At 41.7% G+C, this 20769-nt stretch overlaps 5 protein-coding genes and 1 long non-coding RNA gene across 9 annotated transcripts; 4 read left to right on the forward strand and 2 right to left on the reverse strand.

Moving 5' to 3' along the window:
* Nucleotides 1-408: 408 nt before the first annotated feature.
* ccdc137 (coiled-coil domain containing 137) lies at nucleotides 409-3254 on the reverse strand. The gene is made up of 6 exons (XM_035614745.2): nucleotides 3071-3254; nucleotides 2743-2888; nucleotides 2418-2643; nucleotides 1741-1823; nucleotides 1379-1458; nucleotides 409-1284 (listed from the first exon to the last, which is right to left on the reverse strand). Exons 1-6 carry the CDS (start codon nucleotides 3139-3141, stop codon nucleotides 1087-1089), a joined length of 804 nt encoding a protein of 267 aa, XP_035470638.1. The 5' UTR covers nucleotides 3142-3254; the 3' UTR covers nucleotides 409-1086.
* Nucleotides 2535-4566, forward strand: LOC118288531. Its single transcript, XR_004785880.2, has 3 exons — nucleotides 2535-2718; nucleotides 4256-4296; nucleotides 4383-4566. It is a non-coding gene; the product is annotated as an uncharacterized LOC118288531 (long non-coding RNA).
* Nucleotides 4567-4625: 59 nt separating this feature from the next.
* LOC118288527 (tetraspanin-10) lies at nucleotides 4626-7071 on the reverse strand. Its single transcript, XM_035614743.2, has 3 exons — nucleotides 6876-7071; nucleotides 6170-6771; nucleotides 4626-6060 (listed from the first exon to the last, which is right to left on the reverse strand). The coding sequence occupies exons 1-3, from the start codon at nucleotides 6963-6965 to the stop codon at nucleotides 5754-5756; spliced, it is 999 nt and encodes a 332-aa protein (XP_035470636.1). The 5' UTR covers nucleotides 6966-7071; the 3' UTR covers nucleotides 4626-5753.
* Nucleotides 7072-10544: 3473 nt separating this feature from the next.
* si:dkey-282h22.5 (uncharacterized protein LOC107988040 homolog) lies at nucleotides 10545-13872 on the forward strand. 4 transcript variants are annotated; one of them, XM_035615219.2, is made up of 4 exons: nucleotides 10545-10785; nucleotides 10989-11089; nucleotides 11211-11340; nucleotides 12925-13872. In XM_035615219.2, exons 2-4 carry the CDS (start codon nucleotides 11002-11004, stop codon nucleotides 13202-13204), a joined length of 498 nt encoding a protein of 165 aa, XP_035471112.2. In that variant the 5' UTR covers nucleotides 10545-10785; nucleotides 10989-11001; the 3' UTR covers nucleotides 13205-13872. The 4 variants fall into 4 exon arrangements, with proteins under 4 accessions (XP_035471112.2, XP_035471114.2, XP_035471111.2 ...); XM_035615221.2 differs by having other exon boundaries at nucleotides 10552-10785; nucleotides 11214-11340; XM_035615218.2 differs by having other exon boundaries at nucleotides 10552-10785; nucleotides 10993-11089.
* Nucleotides 13873-14783: 911 nt separating this feature from the next.
* On the forward strand, nucleotides 14784-16801 carry LOC118288752 (immunoglobulin lambda-1 light chain-like). The gene is made up of 4 exons (XM_047328126.1): nucleotides 14784-14944; nucleotides 15044-15369; nucleotides 15676-15709; nucleotides 16290-16801. The coding sequence occupies exons 1-4, from the start codon at nucleotides 14905-14907 to the stop codon at nucleotides 16613-16615; spliced, it is 726 nt and encodes a 241-aa protein (XP_047184082.1). The 5' UTR covers nucleotides 14784-14904; the 3' UTR covers nucleotides 16616-16801.
* Nucleotides 16802-17605: 804 nt separating this feature from the next.
* On the forward strand, nucleotides 17606-19723 carry LOC118288753 (immunoglobulin lambda-1 light chain). Its single transcript, XM_035615217.2, has 4 exons — nucleotides 17606-17765; nucleotides 17859-18184; nucleotides 18502-18535; nucleotides 19218-19723. Exons 1-4 carry the CDS (start codon nucleotides 17726-17728, stop codon nucleotides 19541-19543), a joined length of 726 nt encoding a protein of 241 aa, XP_035471110.2. The 5' UTR covers nucleotides 17606-17725; the 3' UTR covers nucleotides 19544-19723.
* Nucleotides 19724-20769: the final 1046 nt, after the last annotated feature.

Below are 20769 nucleotides of genomic sequence, written 5' to 3' on the forward strand. Positions count from 1 at the left end.
TTTTCACATTTTGTCCCCCAAAAAGTGAGTTCATATTCTTATTGTCGAGATTCAAAGATGGTTCCTTTCTCCTGGAAACAGCGGGCAAGCTGAGGCAAGGCAAAGTTATTTGTATAGTGCCTTTCCCCGCCAAGGTGATACAAATTGTTCTGAGAGCTGAGAAAACAACTGGCAGATGATAGTCAAAAATCAACGTGTGACTGAAAAGCCCCAGAACAAACTACTTAATGGACCCGGAGACTTGTTGTTTTCTGAAAGGTCAGGAGTGATCTTTTGAGTTACCGTGTTTTTAAAGCCAAAATGGACTGAAGCGGTCGCACAAAAACAAATTGGGGACTTTCTATCTGCCGATGAAGATCATGCGATATGATAAAAAGCTCCAGTACAGCTATTAGGAACATGTCATGGTGAGATTGTTATCAACTTTATTTATTTTTATATATATCAAATTGCACTAAATTCCACTCTGACACATGGTAACAGAATACATAAATTAGCTTATAACCAATATATGTAATATAGCATGGCATAAAACCAAAAAATACATTTCAATTTTAAAAAAGAGAGGAAAAAGAGGTCCAAAATAATTCAGCCAGCATGTTGTGTCAGCCCTCCATACAAACAGTACAGAAGCAACACCCTACATGAGTACTGCCATCTAGTGGAACTACAGAAAACAATCAGGTTTACATCTTCCCCGTGGATTACATTTATGATTTTATTGTCTGTCACACCACAAATGATGTCACAGTGGTTATCTAAAGATGGAAATATGAAAATGTGTAAATATAGGGTGTGAAATAAACAAAAGCAAAAAGCCTGTGTATTTTATAGCACTGTCATGAGTTACACTAAATCATAACGTCCAGTTCTCTTTTGGACTAAATATGTGAAAAGGAAAGTGGCAGAATGAGGCTTAACTTACCTCAAACTGTGGCCTGCGGATGCAAATGTTTTTGCTTCTTTCCCTGACAGTTAGCTACGGTTTGGTGAGCTATCCCTCCCACATACAGATCTCTCCTGTGATCTGTGCCAGTTTCTGAACATCACCGTTCACAGCAGTCATTCACGAGTGACTGCGAGTCATCACTGAAAGCTCTTGAGCTTTTCCAAGCCGGCAGTCCTGGCCTCGTGCTGCTGCTGTTTCTGTTTCTTCAGATGACGGTAGGCCTCCACTGCTCGCACCCTCTCCTCCTCCATGATTCTCTGTCTGGCCATGGAGGGCTTGGTTGTGGAGGCCATGGTGTTGCCAAGGAGGGAGTTGAGGAGCAGTCCCTTCGAAACCTTGATGGAGACAGAGGAGAAAACTGCAATTAACCAATTACTCAAGCTTTAAGATTTAAGATGAGATGACGTGATGAATCCACGGTGCTGTTACCTGAGATTTGACGGGAGCTTTCTTGGGTTTGGAGCTGAAACACGGTGGGGCCATTGCGACTTCCCCAAAGGGAACATGATCTACAAAACAAAACAATAATTTATTTTTACAAAAAGCCTTATTCAGCTTTGGCAGCTTTAGCATTCATTTGGAGTTTTGTTTCGGTTCCACCCAACAACGCAAAGTCCAACAACCTTGGATATTAATTGCTCTACTATGTTCACCGAGTACTTAACTGTGTCTGTCTCAACATCAGCCGGCCGACATATTTTGTTGTACACGATTATAGAGGAAAGAACAACCATCTCTCACCCCTTTGCTGTGGTAACCATTCTGGAAAAAAACATGGTTTCATTACTTACCAACATACATCTCTTTTTCCAACTCGGCCTCTTGTCTGTTCAACTTTTTCAGCTGTAGCCTCTGTAATCTCCCTTTATCGTACCTGTGGCAAGACATCAAATAGATTAATTAGACATTTACAATGCAGGGATAATGAAACAAAAAATATATTTTTAACTGTGGGCACTTTATCATTGAATGTTTAATGTAGAGTGTAAGGTGAAGCGAATAAGCAATTCAATCAGCAATTATCGTGATCACAAATTGATCGAATGAGTCATTCAAGCAGTAAAGACAAACATTGTCCTGTTCCAGCTCCTCCACTGTGAGGATCTCATGGTCTTTGGTGTTTAATATTTCTGAATTTTTAACTGTTGCTTAAGAGAAATCAAAACACCACAAGACCTCAACGTGGGCGTATTTTTAGTTTTATTTTATCTCACTGATTAACAGAAGAGATTGTGATCAGCAGAATCACTGAGAATACATGTTTAGTTGTATTTAGGCTCAATCTTGAACCAGAGATGACAAATGTGCTGCAATAAACAACACTACCAAGGATCACATTTTTCGTTTCTTCCTCTGTCCCCAAAGGACATCTGTGTCCCACCTCACACATCAGGCATATGAAACATTAGAAAACGTATTTACCACCCGAGCATATAAGAGCACATCTTTTAAACGCTGCTCTACTCACTCCTTCTTTTTCTCCGACTTGCCCTTGTCGGCAGGCCTCTCCTGTTGATCTGCGGCCAGCTCCGGTTTCCGGTCCACCTGGTTCTTGGTGAGGAAGAGGACGTGTTTGGTCGCGTTCTCCATGCGCCGCAGGTAGGCTCTCTCCGTCTCGTGCCGGCCCCTCTTGAAGTGTGGCACAGGTATGTCTCCATCCTGGGAGTCCTCTGGCTTCACCTTCAGGGAGATGGCTAAACGACAGAACAACGAATCCCTCACCTTTGTATACAAGACAAAGTCATGACCCCAGGAGTAAAAAAAACTTGGTTGGTGTGTTTCTCTTAACTTACCCTCTTTAAGCTTTTTGGACCTGGGTGGTGCAGTCTTCATCATCTCCTTGCTCTTCATTATCTCTCGGAGCCTGAAGGGGATTTGTTTGAGGTGGTCCTCTTCTTTGGCTTTCTTGGGTTTGCCATCGCGCTTGAGCTTTTTATCGCTGGAATTAAGACACACACGCAAACATTGGCTAACGGAGGAAGTGTACTGTCCGCGCATGTCCTCTCTCAAATACACGACTGGGTTTAGCTAAGTTAGCAGCTAGCCCGGAGAGCTAACAACAACAGCTAGCTAGCTGCTTTAGCTAGCTAGTTGTTTCCTCCGTTGCTTTCATTACGTTACCTTTGCTGCTGCCCGGTCTTGGCCGCTTGTTTTCCCGACTCTTTGGTTTTGTTCTTCCTATTCTTCGCCATGATGCTGCACTTGATTTCACGACAGGACAAGACAACAACACATGTCGAGCTAGCAGCGTGTGCACGGCGCCTTTAACCTATGAACCTCGACCTCGGGCGCAAGGGAGTATTAAAGTGACGAGGTCTCACTCTGTCACTTCTTTTTTCGGGCACCGCGGATGTTACCAGGAGTCGTGTCGAGGCTCTTACATATTGCTAAACTCCTTAACTGATCTATCTCATCTTCGAAGCATCTTGTGTATTTTAGTTTTCTTTTAAATAAAGTACATCGCTTGGTTTCCGAAAGGCTAATTCTATCCAAGAGCGTTACAAACAGACAATAGACGATCTTTTCTGTAAAGGACATCCCGATTGGCTAAAGCAACTGCTGTTCCTCCAATAGCCACCGCTAGATGGCAGCGTGGTTTATTTGATCATCCAAACGTGTGGCTGCTCAAATTAATGTCATATCATCAATAAAATCAATATATAAAAACATATATTTATATTCTATTCAACAACAAGTCCTACACACGAATGTATTATAAAAAAAACATCCACGTATGTTAGTTTTATTTCAAGTATTTGAACGAATTATCTTGGGTTGGAATTGTCCTTTTAAATCTTTATTAAATTGTGCACCAAGTATATTTTGAAAATGGTAACACCTTGAAGTTTCATATGTGGAATAGTATGACCATGGGGAGTAACACTATGAGACAAATTGAACACACACAAGCAAAAGCTGAAGAACAATTCATCATCACAACAATTCAACATTCAGTATCTTTGAGTTTTGGAGTACAGGTTGGATAAAACAATTGGGATTTTAAATGTTATTTACTAAAGTTAAAGTTAAAATATATCACAATGTCCTTCATCCATAATCCATCATTCAAAACGTTATCGAATTACAATTAATTTATTATCAAGTATTGAAGTGCAAGTATGCTGAATATATTTTATATATTATAATACATCATTAAAAAATGTATGATGAAAAAAACTTCTTAGTGTAACCTCTTTAACTGTTACCTCACTGATAAACATTTAATAATGATGAAATTATTAAATGATATACATCTTCCACAGTCCTAGAAAATTCGTCCTCAAGATATCTGTCTTCCTTTCTTAGCTTTGGAGAGGATATATCGGGAATGGAAGGTCTTGGCACCGGTAAGAAGACTTAGTCACAGCCTACACATAAACAATGCAACTTTTTCCCTTTTTTCACTCACTTATTGTAATTTCTCTATTTTCAGACATCACTGTGATCTGCCCGTGGGAAGCCTACAGCCATCTAGAGCTTCACGAGCTGGCTCAGTACAGCATCATCTGAGTCTCTGTGAAACTCTTGTTTATATTCACCAAAGGGAAATGATGTGGCTTCCATCCGCAACGAGCTGCATCGTCAATATCAAGATGAAGTGTGTAATGTGTAATATATATATATATATATATATATATATATATATATATATATATATATATATATATATATATATATATATGAATATTGTGGATGCTGTTCTTTGCCTCAGTTGTTTTATACATCAAATCTATTTTTCATAAGACTCTCAAGCTGCCATTGTAACATTCATAACCCACTGATGCTGCATGTGTCTGAAATGCCATCGAGGTTGCAGTGGGAGCTGTAACCGGAGGCCCGGCTTTGAATAACACAGTTTTCGGCATAATATTTGTCATATTGTGTGTAATCAAATGCAGAATAAAGCTTTTTTAAAATTTATATTATACATTTTCTTGTTCGTCTTTCTTTTCCTCTTTGCCAGATTCAACAGTGTTGTATGAAACCATGCTGACATTACACGGTATCGATTATAACGCTTTATTTGTCCCCTTTTAAAAAGAAGAGTAAAAAGCACCAGAGCAAAAATAACCCTCTAAAGCAGCTCATCAATCAACACATTATATTTTGTACAATAACCAAGGTCTATACAAATGACAAGTTGTGGTTTTACAGTTGCTGGACTATTGTTATCACAGTTCCACAAAAGAACCAGCCCTCCATCTATGACAACTAGAATTGATCTTTTCATCCAACTCTAATGAGCGATTTCTCCAAATATATTACATTATTTCTTTAAGACTTAATTTTTAAGATTTCATTTTCACCAAGAGCACATGAGGAGATTTAAGGCTTACAAATAAATGAGCTTCTGTTACTCATCATTTTCAAATCAGCCTTTTGGAAATTGTGCTTTTCTTTGAATCCTCATTTGATGACCCTTCTTTTTCGGGGTAAAAGCACAACTTGTCCAGGAAACGTGTTCAGGCTCATTCGGTGAATTTAGAGTTTGGCAAAGCCTTGTCTGAATGTTAAATGTGTCTACTTGTGATTTGGCATTTCTTCCTGAATAAAAACATGAATTTTTGTCAGGCAAAACAATGCATTTTGCACGTTGACATTTGAAGTTGGTTTTTGCTTCCTCAAAGTTAGTGTTTCTTTTTCTTGTTTTTCTTTTCCTTTGGTGAAGTACAGGTCCAGTAATATGACTATTTGCAATCAAGTTGAATGAAGATTTAGTTTTGACTTTGGTCATTCGACAAACAAGGCCAGGATCCAAAAGCAGTCAACAGTCATTCGATGACTGTGAAGTTGTCACGTCGTGTCATATATACATTTTATGCCTCTGGATGCTTTCCAGCAGACGTGTAGTGACAAACAGAGTCAGAATCTGGACGCCCAGTACGACGATGCCAACCGTCCCTATCAGGCCGTTGTGCTGCTCGATCCAGCGAGAGATTCCCCCCAGACAACCGCCCAGGAAGATCACCGTCTGAGCGGTAAACTCATCGAGCAGCTGGGCTCCCACACCACACTGAGAGTTCCAAACGGTGCCGTTCTCCAGAGGGTCCACGCAGCATGTTGCGGGGACACCGCAGGCCAGCACCCCTGGAGCTGAGCAGTTATAATATCTGAGGAAGTGGAGAGAACGAAATAAATGACATGCCGAACCACACACGAAGATTAAATGCATTTCGACATGGTGACCAGTAGATTGTACCAAAAGTTTGCCGCACTCACATGTTGACTTCCCAGTCACGGTAGTTGTCTGCCCCACAGCACTGCAGGTTTGATTGAATCTCGTCCGCGATGAACCTCAGATCCAGATCATCCTGGTAGTGCACCATGGCAGCTAACATTCCTGACCGCAGGTAGCCCCCAATCTGATCTTGCAGACTGTAGAGGACAATGGCGACCAGCACCTGGGCGGCGATGAGCACCAGCACCGCGGCGGAGAACAGCTTCAGTAAGACGCCGTTCTCCCTCAAGGCGCCGACACAGCCCGACAGGCAGAGCGCAGTCAGCACGAAGCCCAGGGTCAGAAGAAGCAGCATTGGGTCGCTGCCGATGCTGCCGATCTTCTCCTGAGCAAATGACTCTTTGCTGATGAGGCCCCACATCCCTACACCAAGGACCAGCAGGCCCAGAACTGTGAACACCAGGTTGCATAGGAACAGGAAATATTTTAGGAAATAGTCCACCAAAGAATAATTGTAGAAGGGTTGGAGCCTTGAGAAGACAGGGCTGTCGTGGGCCTGTCCATCGTTTGTCCCCGGTTGCTTGAATTCAGTGGTGGCATAGCCAAGCTCCTCGGCGTCCTCTTTAGCAGAGCCTGCCTTTGGCTAGAGGAGGAGAGGAACACAAGTATATTTGAGAATAAAGAGGTGCCAAATATTAGGAAATAAACTTAATGAGACAAAACAGAGGATTCAATTTGAGCCCTTACCTTCGGTATGAGGGGAGTGGACTCATTCTGCGTGTCGTCCCTCCTCGACCACAGCGAGGAAATCTTTTTTAACGTCAAATAGCTCCTCATGTTGTTAACCACTGAGAGACGAGCCTCCCCGAGCTTTTATTTGGTCAGGGGGACTGAAGCTAATGTGGCGGGTAAAGGAGCGAGGGCATTACTGTACGAACAGAGGAGCATGTGAGCTGAGGTGGAGTAACCCATGGAGTGTTCAGCCCCAGGCTGCTGGTTCACGTGGGATTTTCTTCATCATGTGAGAGTCACAGTGCAGAGATTACAGTCATCAGAGCATGAGAGACTCACACACACACACACACACACACACACACACACACACACACACACACACACACACAAGAGCGGAACTCAAGCAAACTAGAAGAATAGACTTTGACGTGGAGTTTACTCGTGTAAACCACTAACATGTGATCGTTATGTCATCGGTAAATGCACTCGCAAAGGATAAAGTGGAAAATTGCTGAAACCAAATGATGACAAAAGCAAATCTAGGACAACAACTTGTCATTTGATAAGTGCAGGTTTTACTGTAAATGATAGACAGTGTTCAAGAAGAAGTGCTTGGTACATGTTGGACCTCAGTTTCCTGACATTTAATTGCACCTGGCAGTCGAGGCCTCCACAGCAAGCATTACACGCTTTTTCAGATATTTACTTTTTTTCATGCAAAGTTAGTATATTTTTGGCCTTGATTAAATTGTGTAGGAGACACAAGAAACCTTTTTTTATTGAAATGAATGGATAATTTGACCTATTCAGGGCTCATACGAGGAAGATCCACTGCTATGCTCTGGCCACACAAGCCAAAGGGTTGGCAACCATTAGGGCCACATTCACATTTGTTAATTCAAGTTTAAGAGATGCAATTTAATATACTTAACCACATATATTCATCCCCGAATGGCCAGATCACATATGATTGCAATACATCTTGGTTTTGCCGGATGACATGTGAATCAGGGTCATCTCCACTGCGATCGTGAGCGGCGGTGACCGTGCCAACTACCAAAAATTGCCTGAAGACAAATGACCTCTGCAGTCTAGCAGTTTAGTTGCAACTATAACAGTTTAGTGGAAGCCAACAACTATCCATGAACTAGCACACATTTGAACTGAAATTCAGAAAAAAAATGTATTGCACTATTGTTCCAGTGCAAATCCAGATAGATGAATAATAAATTCATGAATCTCTTTTCCTAACCTCCCATATTAATAGGACTATTGTTTTTTTCTTCTATTCTATTCAAGGTTATTAAAAGGTCAAAAATCACTAATAGAAAATCAGGTCTAATGTCAAAATGATATATTCCTTTCTGGTATCATGTTATTTTTTTCCCCCCTCGCTTTTATGGCTCTCACAGTTCAAGCTGTTCGGCAAGGAAAGAGAGATTGGTCATCTTGCCCTGCAATGACGAGATGGAATTTATTTTTATAGCTGAAATTTGAGAAGATCAATTAAGTACAAAATTTCCACCGACCACCTCAACAGAGTTAAAGCCGAGTGTACGACCAGAGGAAATGATGCCTTAAAGGGCACACAACCGCTTGAAATAAAAAAAAGGTATAATATACTAATAGTAGAATAGTAGAATAAAAAATGATTATTTCATGAACATTTTTGATCCGGTTCATCATGTTTGCATTCAGTAGAGACGCTGCTCCAGGACTCATTTAGTGGTGAGAGGCAGAAGAAACTGCCAGCCAAAAACTTCAGAGAGAAAAAATTATTTGTGCTATTGCTGCAGCTACAATATCGGAAGGAGTCGGTATAGTAAACGTGAGAATCCTCATGGTGCCCCTTTGGCGTCAATATGAAAAGATCTGCTGCCGTGAGTTGATAACAAGCAGCATGTGAGAGAGAGAGAGTTAAAAAAAAATAACCCCAGAAAGATTGACGCCTGGTTTTCTCTCACTCTGGCTCCGCAGGTCCACTGCTGTCACTCTTTCCTCTGCCGGTGCTGGTCCAAGCTGCAGAGAGCTGGGAGGAAGTTGATCCGCCGCTGCAGGGAGAGTCAGGGGGGACAAGTGGTGCAGTCCTACCATAAATCTGTGTCCGTGTGAATGTGTATTCCCTAAAAAACTAACAAAAACACAAAATAATTTTGATGGACATGCATTCACAACAAAACATATAGTACCGAGTGGCGTGTTGGTGGTAGGCAACAACATACATTAGTATTTCTATTTGATGCCAGTTCTCACTCCCACTCCTCCGCATTTTACATATAAAACGAGCAGACAATGGTTAAAGGTGTTTTGCTCTTTACTGAAGGCACATGCAGGATCTTCAGTATCTTGCACATTTCCACTGAGGTTGCAGAAAAGAATACACTGACTCACAAAAATTAAATCATTTTTTTTTTTATCAAGAAAGAAAATCTAATTAAGATTATACCAGATTTACTGTGACCGCCTGCTGACAGAATCAAAGTTGGATGTCGAATAGTTATTCTTCCTCCAGTCGCACTGTTTCCTTGTTCATGAATCTTTTGGGAAAATGGGATTCGGGGTGCATTAACTGTAGTTCCCTGAATCCAATACTCTGCCGTGTTGACAGTGCCGAAGATGAATGGAGTAATACAGCATGCAGTAGACGGTGTTGCCTCCGTGTGTTTAGAGCATGGTGCAGATGGCAGGGAATCGCTGCACGGTCAGAATCCTTCGGTGCCGTGGTGGCGCTGGCCTCGTGTCACATATCAGGACAAATATCTGCACACATCAGCACAGGATGCAGCACAGTCTCTCCGACGCAGTCAGACACTCTGATCTGGAGTAGATCAAACCTGGAATTTCATGCAAGGAAGGGTATTTCATTTGAGAGTTGACAAGAAAGAGAGAAAAAAAAGCTCCTTTGGCCCAGTTTCATAAAAATGTGCTTGAGTGACACGGTATATTTATTTTTATTTTCATTTCGGGCCCAAAACTGTCCAGATTATAAATTGAGGAAATCTTTTCTTAGCAACGAACCTAAAGCAAATGTGTTCCTTCTCCCTCCATCATCAGTGAGGCGGGAGAAAAGGTGAATTTATGTCAGTCTGAGCAAAAGTCAGACAACTGCCCGTTTGATTTGGACCTATATGGAGTTTAGGGGTGAGGGAATCTCTTGGGGGGGGGGATTTATATTTGTCTCATCACCATATAATGGCTGTTTTAAATCATTCCCATTTTATTGAAGTGATTGACACCAAACAACATGGTTTTCATTCTCTTTTCAGCTCCGTTGTGTGTAGCTCCTTGGGTTTTGATCTACCCGGACAATTAAGGGGGCCGCTGCAGGCGAGGTTTGTTATTGCCCAGATGCCGAGCAGATTGTATTACAGTAGGCAGTAAGAATGCTACGCTTGAGCCACACAGCTACATCAAACACTTCCTCTGGATTGGAGCCCACAAGGACGGCAGTCGAGCCTACAAGGCTTATAGCAGCTAAAAGACATATGGGGGATAGACGGAGCATAAATACGGGATTATAAGAACCTCCCATTCAGATCTGTGTGCTTGCTTTACAGTGCAGATGTTGAGGCTACGGCACACATCTGATAAGAGTCTTTTAGAAAGCGTGTGTGTCTCTCTCTCTCTCTCTATGTGTGTGTGTGTGTGTGTGTGTTTTGTGGGAAGCTTTGCGTCATGTGCCATGTTATGTCTTTTCTCCATGCAGCAGTGTGCGCACGTGCTACACGGCCAACAGTGTGTGTCACAGCCCTGCCTCACTGAAGTGGGTGGGAGCAGGTGGGGGAATGGCTGACGAAGTTTAGGGCAGTAGTTATAAGAGAGTGTTGGCCAGGTCACGGTTGTGTCACTGTTGGAAGGATCGTATCACAAAGAGTGCCTTTTTTTCCCCCTGCTCTGACCTGGAAAGCCCAGTCACAGAAAGGTATCGTAAAATCCAGTGTTGCTGTGATTCATGTTGATTTGTACATTTAGCTAAATGTATAAAGTGAAAGTAGAACTTCGGCTGCCAGTGTACTAGGTTTTCTTCGAGTGAAACTTGTCCACGTTCCAATTTCCAAGTTTTCCTTTCATCACTTTCCTGCGTACTTGTTTTCTCAGCAGCCGTGTCTTATATCCCTGTTTCAGTTAGGTGAAGAAGATGAGGGTGAAGGAGGCTCTGGTCCTTCTCTGCGTGGTGTCAACGTGTGACGCTCAGAAGCAGAAAACCCGAAGCTGGGATCCTAAAGGTCAGGGACATCACACTCCACAATCTGTAAATGATTATCAATTATATTAGAATTCAAAGGCGTGTATGTCGGGGGAATGCATGCCTACCTACACAGTGTTTGTTTACCTTTCTGTCTCCAGCAGAACACGCCAATGGCAGGACTTGTTCCAACCTGACTCAGGTTCTGGACAACTGGAAATTTGCTATTCTAAGCCAAGTGAAAGACCTGCTGATTAATGACCATGCCTCCGTCCTTCCTGAATACAACAGGTGGGTCACACTAGCATCTGACCGGGCTAACTGAATGCGGCAGTGATGGTGCACAAAAAAGCTAGAAGAGAAATAAGTCCAAATGTTGAGCAAGAGCGCGGGGGGGGGGGGGGATGTGCAAGAATAGCAAGGCCCTGTGACGAAAGGGAACATGTTATTGTTGTAAATTAGGAGTTATGCAACCCGCTACGCTCTGCAAATGACCACGGACCCGTCGGGGGCCAGAAAATGTGATCCATGGTTGCCAAGGTCCTCGCAAAGGACAACTTTGTTTTGCATATGACCTCACTACCGAGACTGAGCCAGAGGAAAATGGGAAATGTTTCAGACCCATATTCTGGTGGATAGATTCTGTTTTCTGGCAGACATCACTCCAAGTCATTGACCCCTTTCTCTGGAGATTAGTCTCTGGAGCAAGACGTCAACAGCCAGGAGCATGTTTAACATGAACACGCCTGAATAAACATTTCAGGTGGACTGCAAGCCAGAGGTGATCCAAGTACCACACTGCATTTTATAAATTTTATATATCAGTAAAAGTCCTGCACGAAAGTGCATCTTACTCAAGTTTAAGTACCAGCATAAGCAGCAAAGAATAGTGTATGAAAAAAAGAGAAAAGCACTATAATGAAAAAATATACTTAAATTGGTAACGCACAGATGGATGAAGTTGGTTCAGCTTAAAGTTAACGAGTTAAAACAACTGACAACTTTAATTCGAACAAACTTGGTTAATTTGTGTGTTAACAACTGAAGTCAAGTTGGTAAACATGATGTGTTATTATATACGACGTGATTAAAGCCACTGACACATCAGTCACTGTTGTAGCTGCAGCTAGTTTGAACTACAGTTTTATAGACCAGATGATCCCCGAAGGGACATCCGAGGATTCACGGGAGGGGGAAGAAGAAAAGAGCAACGTTCGGATACACAAATCTGTTTTCAGTCTTTGGTCTTTTTTCCCTCTAAACTTTGATTTATCGTTTAGCTATTGGATCATTTGAGCATTTACCGAAAGCGTGTGAGAAGTTTAGAGGGAGGAAAAAAATACTTTTTGATGGAGCTGCTATCAACTCAAAGACACCTGAAACGGGTCCCTGACGGCATTCTTTTGAAAGACGTCAGATGCCACAACGATTAGGGACCAAACGTGTTTCATTTCTAGCTAAGACTGTTGTGATTGCATGTGTAAAATCTTCATTTTCAATGCAACCAGTTACTAAAATTGTCATGGAAATATTATAAAGTGTAGTACAAGTACCTTTCTCTGGAGAGTAAGTGCTTGAGTAAATGTACTTAGTTACTTTCCACCACAGCTGCAGGCTCAGTGTCCTTAAATTAGCTTTTGGACTTCCATTCATTATGTCTGTTAGCCTGATGTTTCCTGCAGATGACGGAGCTGTTTTTGCTTAACGTGCCTTGACTCTCGTGTTCATGTGCTGCCAATTTGACTTGGTTCTCCTCTCCCTCTCATCTGTGTTTATGGAGCAAGGCAGTGCGGACATTTGTTGACCGCTCTTCGTTCGAGCACTGAAACCTCTTATTCATTTGTACTTTGTCAAATGTCTCTGCGTCGGGTCCAGGATCCAGCCTCTGTCAGAAGCTCTGGGTGACCTCTACGGGCAGTTTAACGCGCTGAAAGACGAGCTGGGGAGGCTCACCACAAAGTTCGACAGAGTGGAGGCTTTCGTGGACGAGCTCAGGGAGGGCAGATTGACTCTGCCCCGGCAACCCATGCGGAGGATTTCGCCCAGGGTTGGTCTGAGGTCTCCACTCCGGGCCCAGATGAGGGCTCCCGACAGGGGGGTTGTTACAGGGCCAATGCTGATCAGAGCGAGGAGGAGAGGACCCCGGACTCCTTAGACCCGCTGGCCAGGGGTTTTTTTTCAAACAGGAGTTTGTTTATATATTTTTCAGGTGATGGGATTGGCCTGTAGTATTTTACTGAGTGTGATGTGACGTAATTGCATCACGACTTCGTGACGGTGTAGAAAACTTATCTTAGCTTCACCTTTCTGTGCAAAGTCACTTTCAACCACAAGGTGACAGTATTTATCAAATTATCCCAGACTGTCGTCCTACTGCTCAATATGTAATAGCTGGGCATCAAGTAACATGACGGATGAAGACATAGTTCAGACTGGAGGGATTAGATTAGATTGGACATATAATATTGTAATACAATATATAGATATTTTCCCATATCAACACTGTATGATCCTTTTGTATTTGTTTTGTTTATCAATTATTAAAAAAAGTGTTATTGCACTTACAATATATTAATCAACATTATTACATTTGCTGTATATAGTTTACAATACGGTGGATAGAAATAATGAGAGGAACGTATCATGATGATGAGTTGATGACATTAAAGTCATTAGTTTCATCCAGCTGAATGTTAAGAATAAAGTAACAAATGCATGGCAAGAAACTTGACTGTCAAATAAAAGCTTTTGCCTTTGCCGAAAAATAATGGACACATGTAAGACACTTCACGGAAGATGAAATATATAAATGCTTTTATTGAATCAGTTCCCACCTCCATTGCTAAAGTTATAGTTATGCATACCATGGCATTCCTCCTTAAACACTTAACAGTCAATAGATAACAATGTGGTAAATGCACGTCACCTTCTGTCAGTCTGGCATTGTCACATAGATCAGATATTGAGTAACGGGGCGTTTGCAGAGGGGCGGCACAGCGGTGCGCTGGTTAGCACTGTCGCCTCACAGCAAGAAGGTTCTCGGTTCTCGGTTGTTAATGGTTATATTTAGACACTTCACTAGTGTCCCGCTCTTTCCACATTAATCTAGATGCTTTTGTGGCCTAAAGCTGAGCGGGGACTGAGGATGTGAATACCAGTTTTTCTGCACTTTGTACGCCCATCATCCGCCCCTGCCGCCCTTCTGGTAAACCCCAGAAGGTCAGCAGATGTCGGGCATTAATCAGTAAAGAAGCACAAAAACAAAACGGGTGCTTTGCTGTTGCTGTTTACTTGAATTATAGAAACCTAATTACTATGGAGACAGGGTCGATGGTTGTTATATTTCCATCTGCAGTAACTGGGACATGTGTTTCATAAGACGGACCCCAAAGTCAACCGACCTCAGACCGGGTGTAGAGAATCTTTCTGTGATTTTATATCAACTTGAATTAACAAGAAAACATTGACTTTACACCTGCTCGTGGTAGAGCTGAGTCAACTGTCACATGAGACAATTCAAGATGCATATGAACACATTTTTATGTTTTACATATCATATAATAATAATAATAATTATTCTAATAACATCAGCAGACGTCCAAATGCCATCTGCTCCACAACATTATACGTTAATCAAACATGAGATGGGTGAAATGATTCAGTGACACAATGTGGGGGGGGGGGGGGGGGGAGGAACACAATTTGGTTCATCAATGTAACTGAAACTCCTCCTCCACCTCCACTCCTTCTCCCCCCGTGTGTCTTTATAAGCTCCTGCCTCTCTTCTCGTCACACTCCCACCCTGCTCACCTCTCAGCTGGACAGTGAAGGCTCGCCCGCATCACACTGAACAACATGCTGGGGATCATCTACACTCTCATCACCGCTCTATCATGTACGACACATTCTCCTCATTCCTCTGCGAGCCTTCTTCTTTTTCTTCTTCTCGCAGACACAAACTTTTCACCCATGTGTTTTCTGTGTTTGTTGACAGGTGTCGATGCGGTGATAGTGCTGACCCAGACGCCTGCTGTCCGCACTGTTTCTGCAGGACAAGAGGTCGTTCTCAGCTGCAACATTCAGAGATATGATAGCAATTATGTGAGCTGGTATAAACAGGTTCCTGGTGGGGTTCCTCAGTATGTTCTGAGATTTCACCATTCGGGCAGTGCACTAGCTTTTGGATCAGGATTCTCTTCAAACCGATTCAACTCTAAGTCCTCATCAGACGTAGATTACCAGTTCATCATTAAGCGGGCGGAGGCAGGAGACTCTGCTCGGTATTTCTGTCAGACGTGGGATGACTCTGCCGATGCAGCTGTATCACAGTGATTCACACCGTGACAAAAACCTCAGGCAGAGACTCATCAAAGTTGCTAACGAATATCTGACCCGAATCCATTTAGTCAAAGTAAACTTGTAGACAAACGGGACGTTTGGACATCCTCCCGAAGAAACGAGACTGTTTGGAAACAAGTGCGGCAGTGTTTTGTTCAATAAACTGACGGTGGGAATGAGATGTAGACGGTGAAAGTTGATCTCAACGGGATGTTTCAGTTCCACTCCCCTCACTCGAGAGAGTCAGGAGGTTTTTGTACAGCCATGTGTACAAACTGAATCACTGTGGTATTCGGACAAGGCACCAAGCTGAGTGTGACAAGTAAGTGCTTTTTAAATGATCAATAAACAGGATTGAAATCTGATTTCATGACTTAATATATAACATATTTAATGTACATGTTACATATTTGTTTAAAACAGTTCAGTGAATAAAAGATGTTGCTTGGAGCAGGACTGTAAAGGAAAGATCAGCCAATGATCACAAGATTTACTTAGTTGTTTTAAACAAGTTTTAACATTGCAGCTCCCTATGTTGAATACAAATAATATAACATTTTACTAACTCGGCTTATCTCTGCTGTTTTGACATTTTTTATCTTAAGTGTTTTGATTGACACCAACAACAACAAAAAAGGAAAATGTGTTGTTTTTTACTTGAATGTGTCTCAGTGGCTCAAGTCATTTCATCGGAATTTTCAGTGACACAGAAGGAGACTTTATAAAATATGTCTTCAACATTAAAAAAAAGGTGCTAAAGTTTGTGATTTTTCTATAAAACAGAAATGATTATGTCTATGTTTTTGCAATATAACTCTTTTACCATCTCTAGCATGCCTGTTGTATTTAAATTTAGTGATTATTGTTTTTTCTAGTTATTAATGTCCTCAATGTACTTTCAGGCTCCAGCCTCTCTCCTCCCGTCCTGACAGTCTTCCCTCCGTCCAGTGCTGAGCTCCTGTCCAACAAAGCCTCTCTGGTGTGTCTGTCCAGTCAGTCTGTGCCTTTTGCAGATGTGACCTGGTTGGTTGGTGGGAGTCCCGTGAGCAGTGGGATCTCCACCAGCACCGTCGTTCACCAACCGGACCAGACTTTCCAAATCAGCAGCTATCTGTCCATCCAGACGTCCGACTGGAACGCGGATAAGATTTACACATGTAAAGTGTCTTTGGGCTCCCAGACTTCAGAGAAACACATCAAGAAGTCAGTCTGTAGCACTGGAGAGTAACAGAGGAGCAGAACGACCATTTGAAACCTGCTTCTCCAGATCATTTTAAAGTTTATATGTCAGAAGAGATGTTCCTGCTTGTAATACGTGTTGTGAAGATTCGGTGGATGTGTTGTATCAGCTTTGCAACTGCTGCAATTTTCATTATTCAATCAATGAAATAAAAAAAAAATGCAATGCAACAAATATTGGTGTTTGTACCCTTTAAAATATCACTTATATTAAAAAATATCTGAAATAAGAATCACAAGATTTACATTTTCTTCAGTATATTCGTGCAAATGGCCATTAACCAGAAGAGACAGGTAACAGATTAGTCATAGTTTATTTTTACTTTATCATAAAGTATTTAAAAATAACTTTAACATCATGAATAGTCTACATTTGCCTTATTACATTTTATAGGAAATCATCAAAGAGAGTTTTTTTTATCATTATTTCTTTTTGTCTGTTTTTTGGCTGTCGGCAATAGTTTGTCACATTAGATTAACAATGTGTTAATTAACATTAACAATCAAATTAGAAGCAACTGAAACTGAGTTTTCATCCTCCATCAGTGGAGCGTCACCTCTCTACCTCCCCCTCTTACGTCCCAGGATGCACCTGCAGACCGCCGCTGCTGATTTATAGCTTCATGTAAATGAAGCGCTCAAGTATCAGGAACTGTGATGAATAAGAGGAAACTGACTGGCAACACAAAGCAGTTTTAATTTCTGCCATTTGGCTATTCATATACTGTATTTTTATTTGTACCTCTGGTGTCTGTAAATTATGCTCACGTGTGCAGAGTCGAGGTTTATATCCTGGAATAGATGATTATTGTTGACTGGATAAAATCTTGTAGGTGATACTTTTTCAAAACTGTAATTTTGGTTAAGACAATGATTGGAACAAGATAAAACACACGTGTCCACTAAATTGTCTAAAGGTCAGTCAACATGACAAACCATGAGGACTGAACCGAAGCTCCTCCTCCTCTCAGTTTCAGTCTTGTATTAAATTGCTCCTCCAGCACCTCCTCTCCTCATCCTCATCCTCCAAGCCCTCTGGTCTGTCAGCAGTTCGCTCACTGTCCAAGTCACAAGTCCATTTTCAGCACACACTGACAACATGCTGGGGACCCTCTGCTCTCTCGTCGCTGCTCTAACATGTAAGGAGGCCGACGCCCTGCAGCTCTGACCTCGTGTTGGATTCGTCGGTCTGCGTGTTCCTCCTTGACTCTGTGTCGTCTTGTTGTTTCCAGGTGTGGGTGGTGTGACAGTGCTGACACAGAAGCCGACTGTTGTGACGGCGAGGACGGGAGAGACAGCCACCATGGACTGTAACCTGGGGACTGTGACTGCCGGTGCTGCTCGCTGGTACAAACAGATTCCAGGAGCAGTCCCTCAGTTTGTACTGAGGTTTTATCGTACTAATAGTTCTCCAACCTATGGTTCTGGATTCTCCTCTCCCAAATTCACATCTACTCATCAGTCGACATCAGATTATCGTTTGATCATAAACACTGTGCAGGAGGGAGACTCTGCTGTCTACTACTGTAGCACATGGGACGACTCTGTCAAAGAACACGTATCACAGTGATTCACACCACGACAAAAACCTCAGTGAGGAACTCACAGCAGCTTTTAATAAATCTGACCAACATCAAAACATTAAAAGTCAGAATAAACACAGAACTAAACATTCAAGGACATGGAATACATTCTCCTACTGGGACAATTGTATATTGAAAACAAGTGCGGCAGTGTTTTGTTCAATAAACTGACGGTGGGAATGAGATGTAGACGGTGAAAGTTGATCTCAACGGGATGTTTCAGTTCCACTCCCCTCACTCGAGAGAGTCAGGAGGTTTTTGTACAGCCATGTGTACAAACTGAATCACTGTGGTATTCGGACAAGGCACCAAGCTGAGTGTGACAAGTAAGTGCTTTTTAAATGATCAATAAACAGGAATCATCTTTTGTCCATTGCTAAAAATTGACAGAAAATAGTTTAAGGCATATGTTACGTCTTCTTTGAGAAAAATAATATGTTGTTTGGTGAATCTTAGTAGCTGCAGATGTTTTTGTGTGTCAGCTTTGCCTTCACATTGTGTATTTGACAGAAAAAAAATCTGCAAATGATCCACAGTTTGTTGATTCTTGAGGCAATTTTAATGAATAGGCAACATTTACAAAAACATACTTATCTATTTTCCGGTTTCTGGCTAATTTAATCTTTTGAAAATACATCAAGACGATTGTCCATTTCAATAACAACAATAAAACACTGTATGATTTGTTCAGTTCCAAATTTATCTGGACGGATTTGACTTCATCAAAATATTTTAGTTGTTAGAAAGACACCACAAACTGTGAGTGCTGATTCATAAAGATTTATGCATCTTACACAATACAAATTAAGTCTAATGATCATATTTTAAATAAGTGTTGTTGTTTTTTCTCAAAAAAACAACAACTGTGTGAACATTACAGAGGATTCTGAAGCATGAACATGCTCAACAAAACAATTACACTGAGGCTGTCATGGTATTTATTAATTTAACCCTTTTGTATTAATTTGATTCTTGGTCATGTTGTTAATGTCCTCAATGTACTTTCAGGCTCCAGCCTCTCTCCTCCCGTCCTGACAGTCTTCCCTCCGTCCAGTGCTGAGCTCCTGTCCAACAAAGCCTCTCTGGTGTGTCTGTCCAGTCAGTCTGTGCCTTTTGCAGATGTGACCTGGTTGGTTGGTGGGAGTCCCGTGAGCAGTGGGATCTCCACCAGCACCGTCGTTCACCAACCGGACCAGACTTTCCAAATCAGCAGCTATCTGTCCATCCAGACGTCCGACTGGAACGCGGATAAGATTTACACATGTAAAGTGTCTTTGGGCTCCCAGACTTCAGAGAAACACATCAAGAAGTCAGTCTGTAGCACTGGAGAGTAACAGAGGAGCAGAACGACCATTTGAAACCTGCTTCTCCAGATCATTTTAAAGTTTATATGTCAGAAGAGATGTTCCTGCTTGTAATACGTGTTGTGGAAGTTAGTTGAAGGTGTATCAGCTTTGCAACTGCTGCATTCAATTAAAATATTGTTCAATAAAAAAAAGCATTTTGTCTTGAAACAGTCTGAATTAATTTGTTCTTACCATAGTTAAGTCAATGATATTTGACCAGCACCTGATTTTTCTGTAACATTAATATTACTATATATAATTTATTTACACAATCATCGAAAATATACACTATAGGTCTTTTACAGAGAGAAAAATTGTGTTTCATTAGTCTTCAGCTGGTTTTTGTTTTGCAGTAAGATTTTCAAATAAAATGAGACGTGTCTGAAACTAAATCTTCATCCTCTGTCAGTGAAGCATCACCTCTACACCCTAGCCACCCCCCCCTCCCAGGATGCACCTGCAGGCCTCCTCTCCTTAGTAATAGCGCCAAGTGTCAGCTCTCTTTAAAGTAATAATTTAATTCAATCAGCGGTTTGTGTAGAGACAGGAAACATGGGGAGAACCATTATACAACAAGGTCCTTCCTCCCAAGTCAAAGTGTGGATACTGCAGTTGAGCAAGCGCTCTGAGGAAAATGGTTAAAATGGTAATCAGTGCATCTGTTTGAGAATGTGTGTTTTATTATTCCTAACCAGGCTTCCCCATCACCCCATCTCGCATTATTAAGACCAGTGAGTTTGTGTCTGTCATATTTTGTGCTCAAATACTTTTGTCAGACTTGGCCTTTGATAGAAAACCAGAAAAAAAAATATCTTGGTTGAAAACTGTAGCGTGAGGAAACTGAATCAATCATAAACCAACCGTTCACAGAAGCAGGTGTGTAGTTTTATTAAAGAGAAATGAGGTGAATGATATAGAAGAAGATTAAGCTTAATTGTGCATTTCAAGGTGTGAGTCAAAGTTATTTTTTAACAAAAAGTTTTTTACCGTAACAATCCATGCCAAAATGAGACAAGTTATATCTCAAATTGTAACTGTAGAAAAATATATATGTATTCACTGGGACACAATGAGTCATTGTGAGGGTTTAATGGACAAGTAGCTGCATGATCCAGGAAGTTTGGTTCTGCTGCTGAATGGCTGAGATGGTTGGAGATCCCCCTGCTAACTGGACACCTGGGACACCCGTCATCCAATTAGGTAACTTCTGCTGA

The sequence above is a fragment of the Scophthalmus maximus genome, chromosome 17, assembly GCF_022379125.1.
Source record: "Scophthalmus maximus strain ysfricsl-2021 chromosome 17, ASM2237912v1, whole genome shotgun sequence".
Taxonomy (NCBI): Eukaryota; Metazoa; Chordata; class Actinopteri; order Pleuronectiformes; family Scophthalmidae; genus Scophthalmus; species Scophthalmus maximus.

What these genes read in the sequence shown, in the direction of transcription:
- ccdc137 (XM_035614745.2), bottom strand. Translation starts at nt 3,141, where the DNA reads ATGGCGAAGAATAGGAAGAACAAAACCAAAGAGTCGGGAAAACAAGCG. An exon ending in GTCCAAAAAGCTTAAAGAGG is followed by an intron (nt 2,644 to 2,742) that starts GTAAGTTAAGAG and finishes TCTGTCGTTTAG; the next exon opens with CCATCTCCCTGAAGGTGAAG. An exon ending in AAGCTCCCGTCAAATCTCAG is followed by an intron (nt 1,285 to 1,378) that starts GTAACAGCACCG and finishes GTCTCCATCAAG; the next exon opens with GTTTCGAAGGGACTGCTCCT.
- LOC118288527 (XM_035614743.2), bottom strand. Translation starts at nt 6,965, where the DNA reads ATGAGGAGCTATTTGACGTTAAAAAAGATTTCCTCGCTGTGGTCGAGG. An exon ending in CCACTCCCCTCATACCGAAG is followed by an intron (nt 6,772 to 6,875) that starts GTAAGGGCTCAA and finishes CTCCTCCTCTAG; the next exon opens with CCAAAGGCAGGCTCTGCTAA. An exon ending in CGTGACTGGGAAGTCAACAT is followed by an intron (nt 6,061 to 6,169) that starts GTGAGTGCGGCA and finishes CCACTTCCTCAG; the next exon opens with ATATTATAACTGCTCAGCTC.
- si:dkey-282h22.5 (XM_035615219.2), top strand. Translation starts at nt 11,002, where the DNA reads ATGAGGGTGAAGGAGGCTCTGGTCCTTCTCTGCGTGGTGTCAACGTGT. An exon ending in CCGAAGCTGGGATCCTAAAG is followed by an intron (nt 11,090 to 11,210) that starts GTCAGGGACATC and finishes TTCTGTCTCCAG; the next exon opens with CAGAACACGCCAATGGCAGG. An exon ending in GTCCTTCCTGAATACAACAG is followed by an intron (nt 11,341 to 12,924) that starts GTGGGTCACACT and finishes CGTCGGGTCCAG; the next exon opens with GATCCAGCCTCTGTCAGAAG.
- LOC118288752 (XM_047328126.1), top strand. Translation starts at nt 14,905, where the DNA reads ATGCTGGGGATCATCTACACTCTCATCACCGCTCTATCAT. An exon ending in ATGACTCTGCCGATGCAGCT is followed by an intron (nt 15,370 to 15,675) that starts GTATCACAGTGA and finishes TGAATCACTGTG; the next exon opens with GTATTCGGACAAGGCACCAA. An exon ending in CACCAAGCTGAGTGTGACAA is followed by an intron (nt 15,710 to 16,289) that starts GTAAGTGCTTTT and finishes ATGTACTTTCAG; the next exon opens with GCTCCAGCCTCTCTCCTCCC.
- LOC118288753 (XM_035615217.2), top strand. Translation starts at nt 17,726, where the DNA reads ATGCTGGGGACCCTCTGCTCTCTCGTCGCTGCTCTAACAT. An exon ending in TCTCGTCGCTGCTCTAACAT is followed by an intron (nt 17,766 to 17,858) that starts GTAAGGAGGCCG and finishes TGTTGTTTCCAG; the next exon opens with GTGTGGGTGGTGTGACAGTG. An exon ending in CACCAAGCTGAGTGTGACAA is followed by an intron (nt 18,536 to 19,217) that starts GTAAGTGCTTTT and finishes ATGTACTTTCAG; the next exon opens with GCTCCAGCCTCTCTCCTCCC.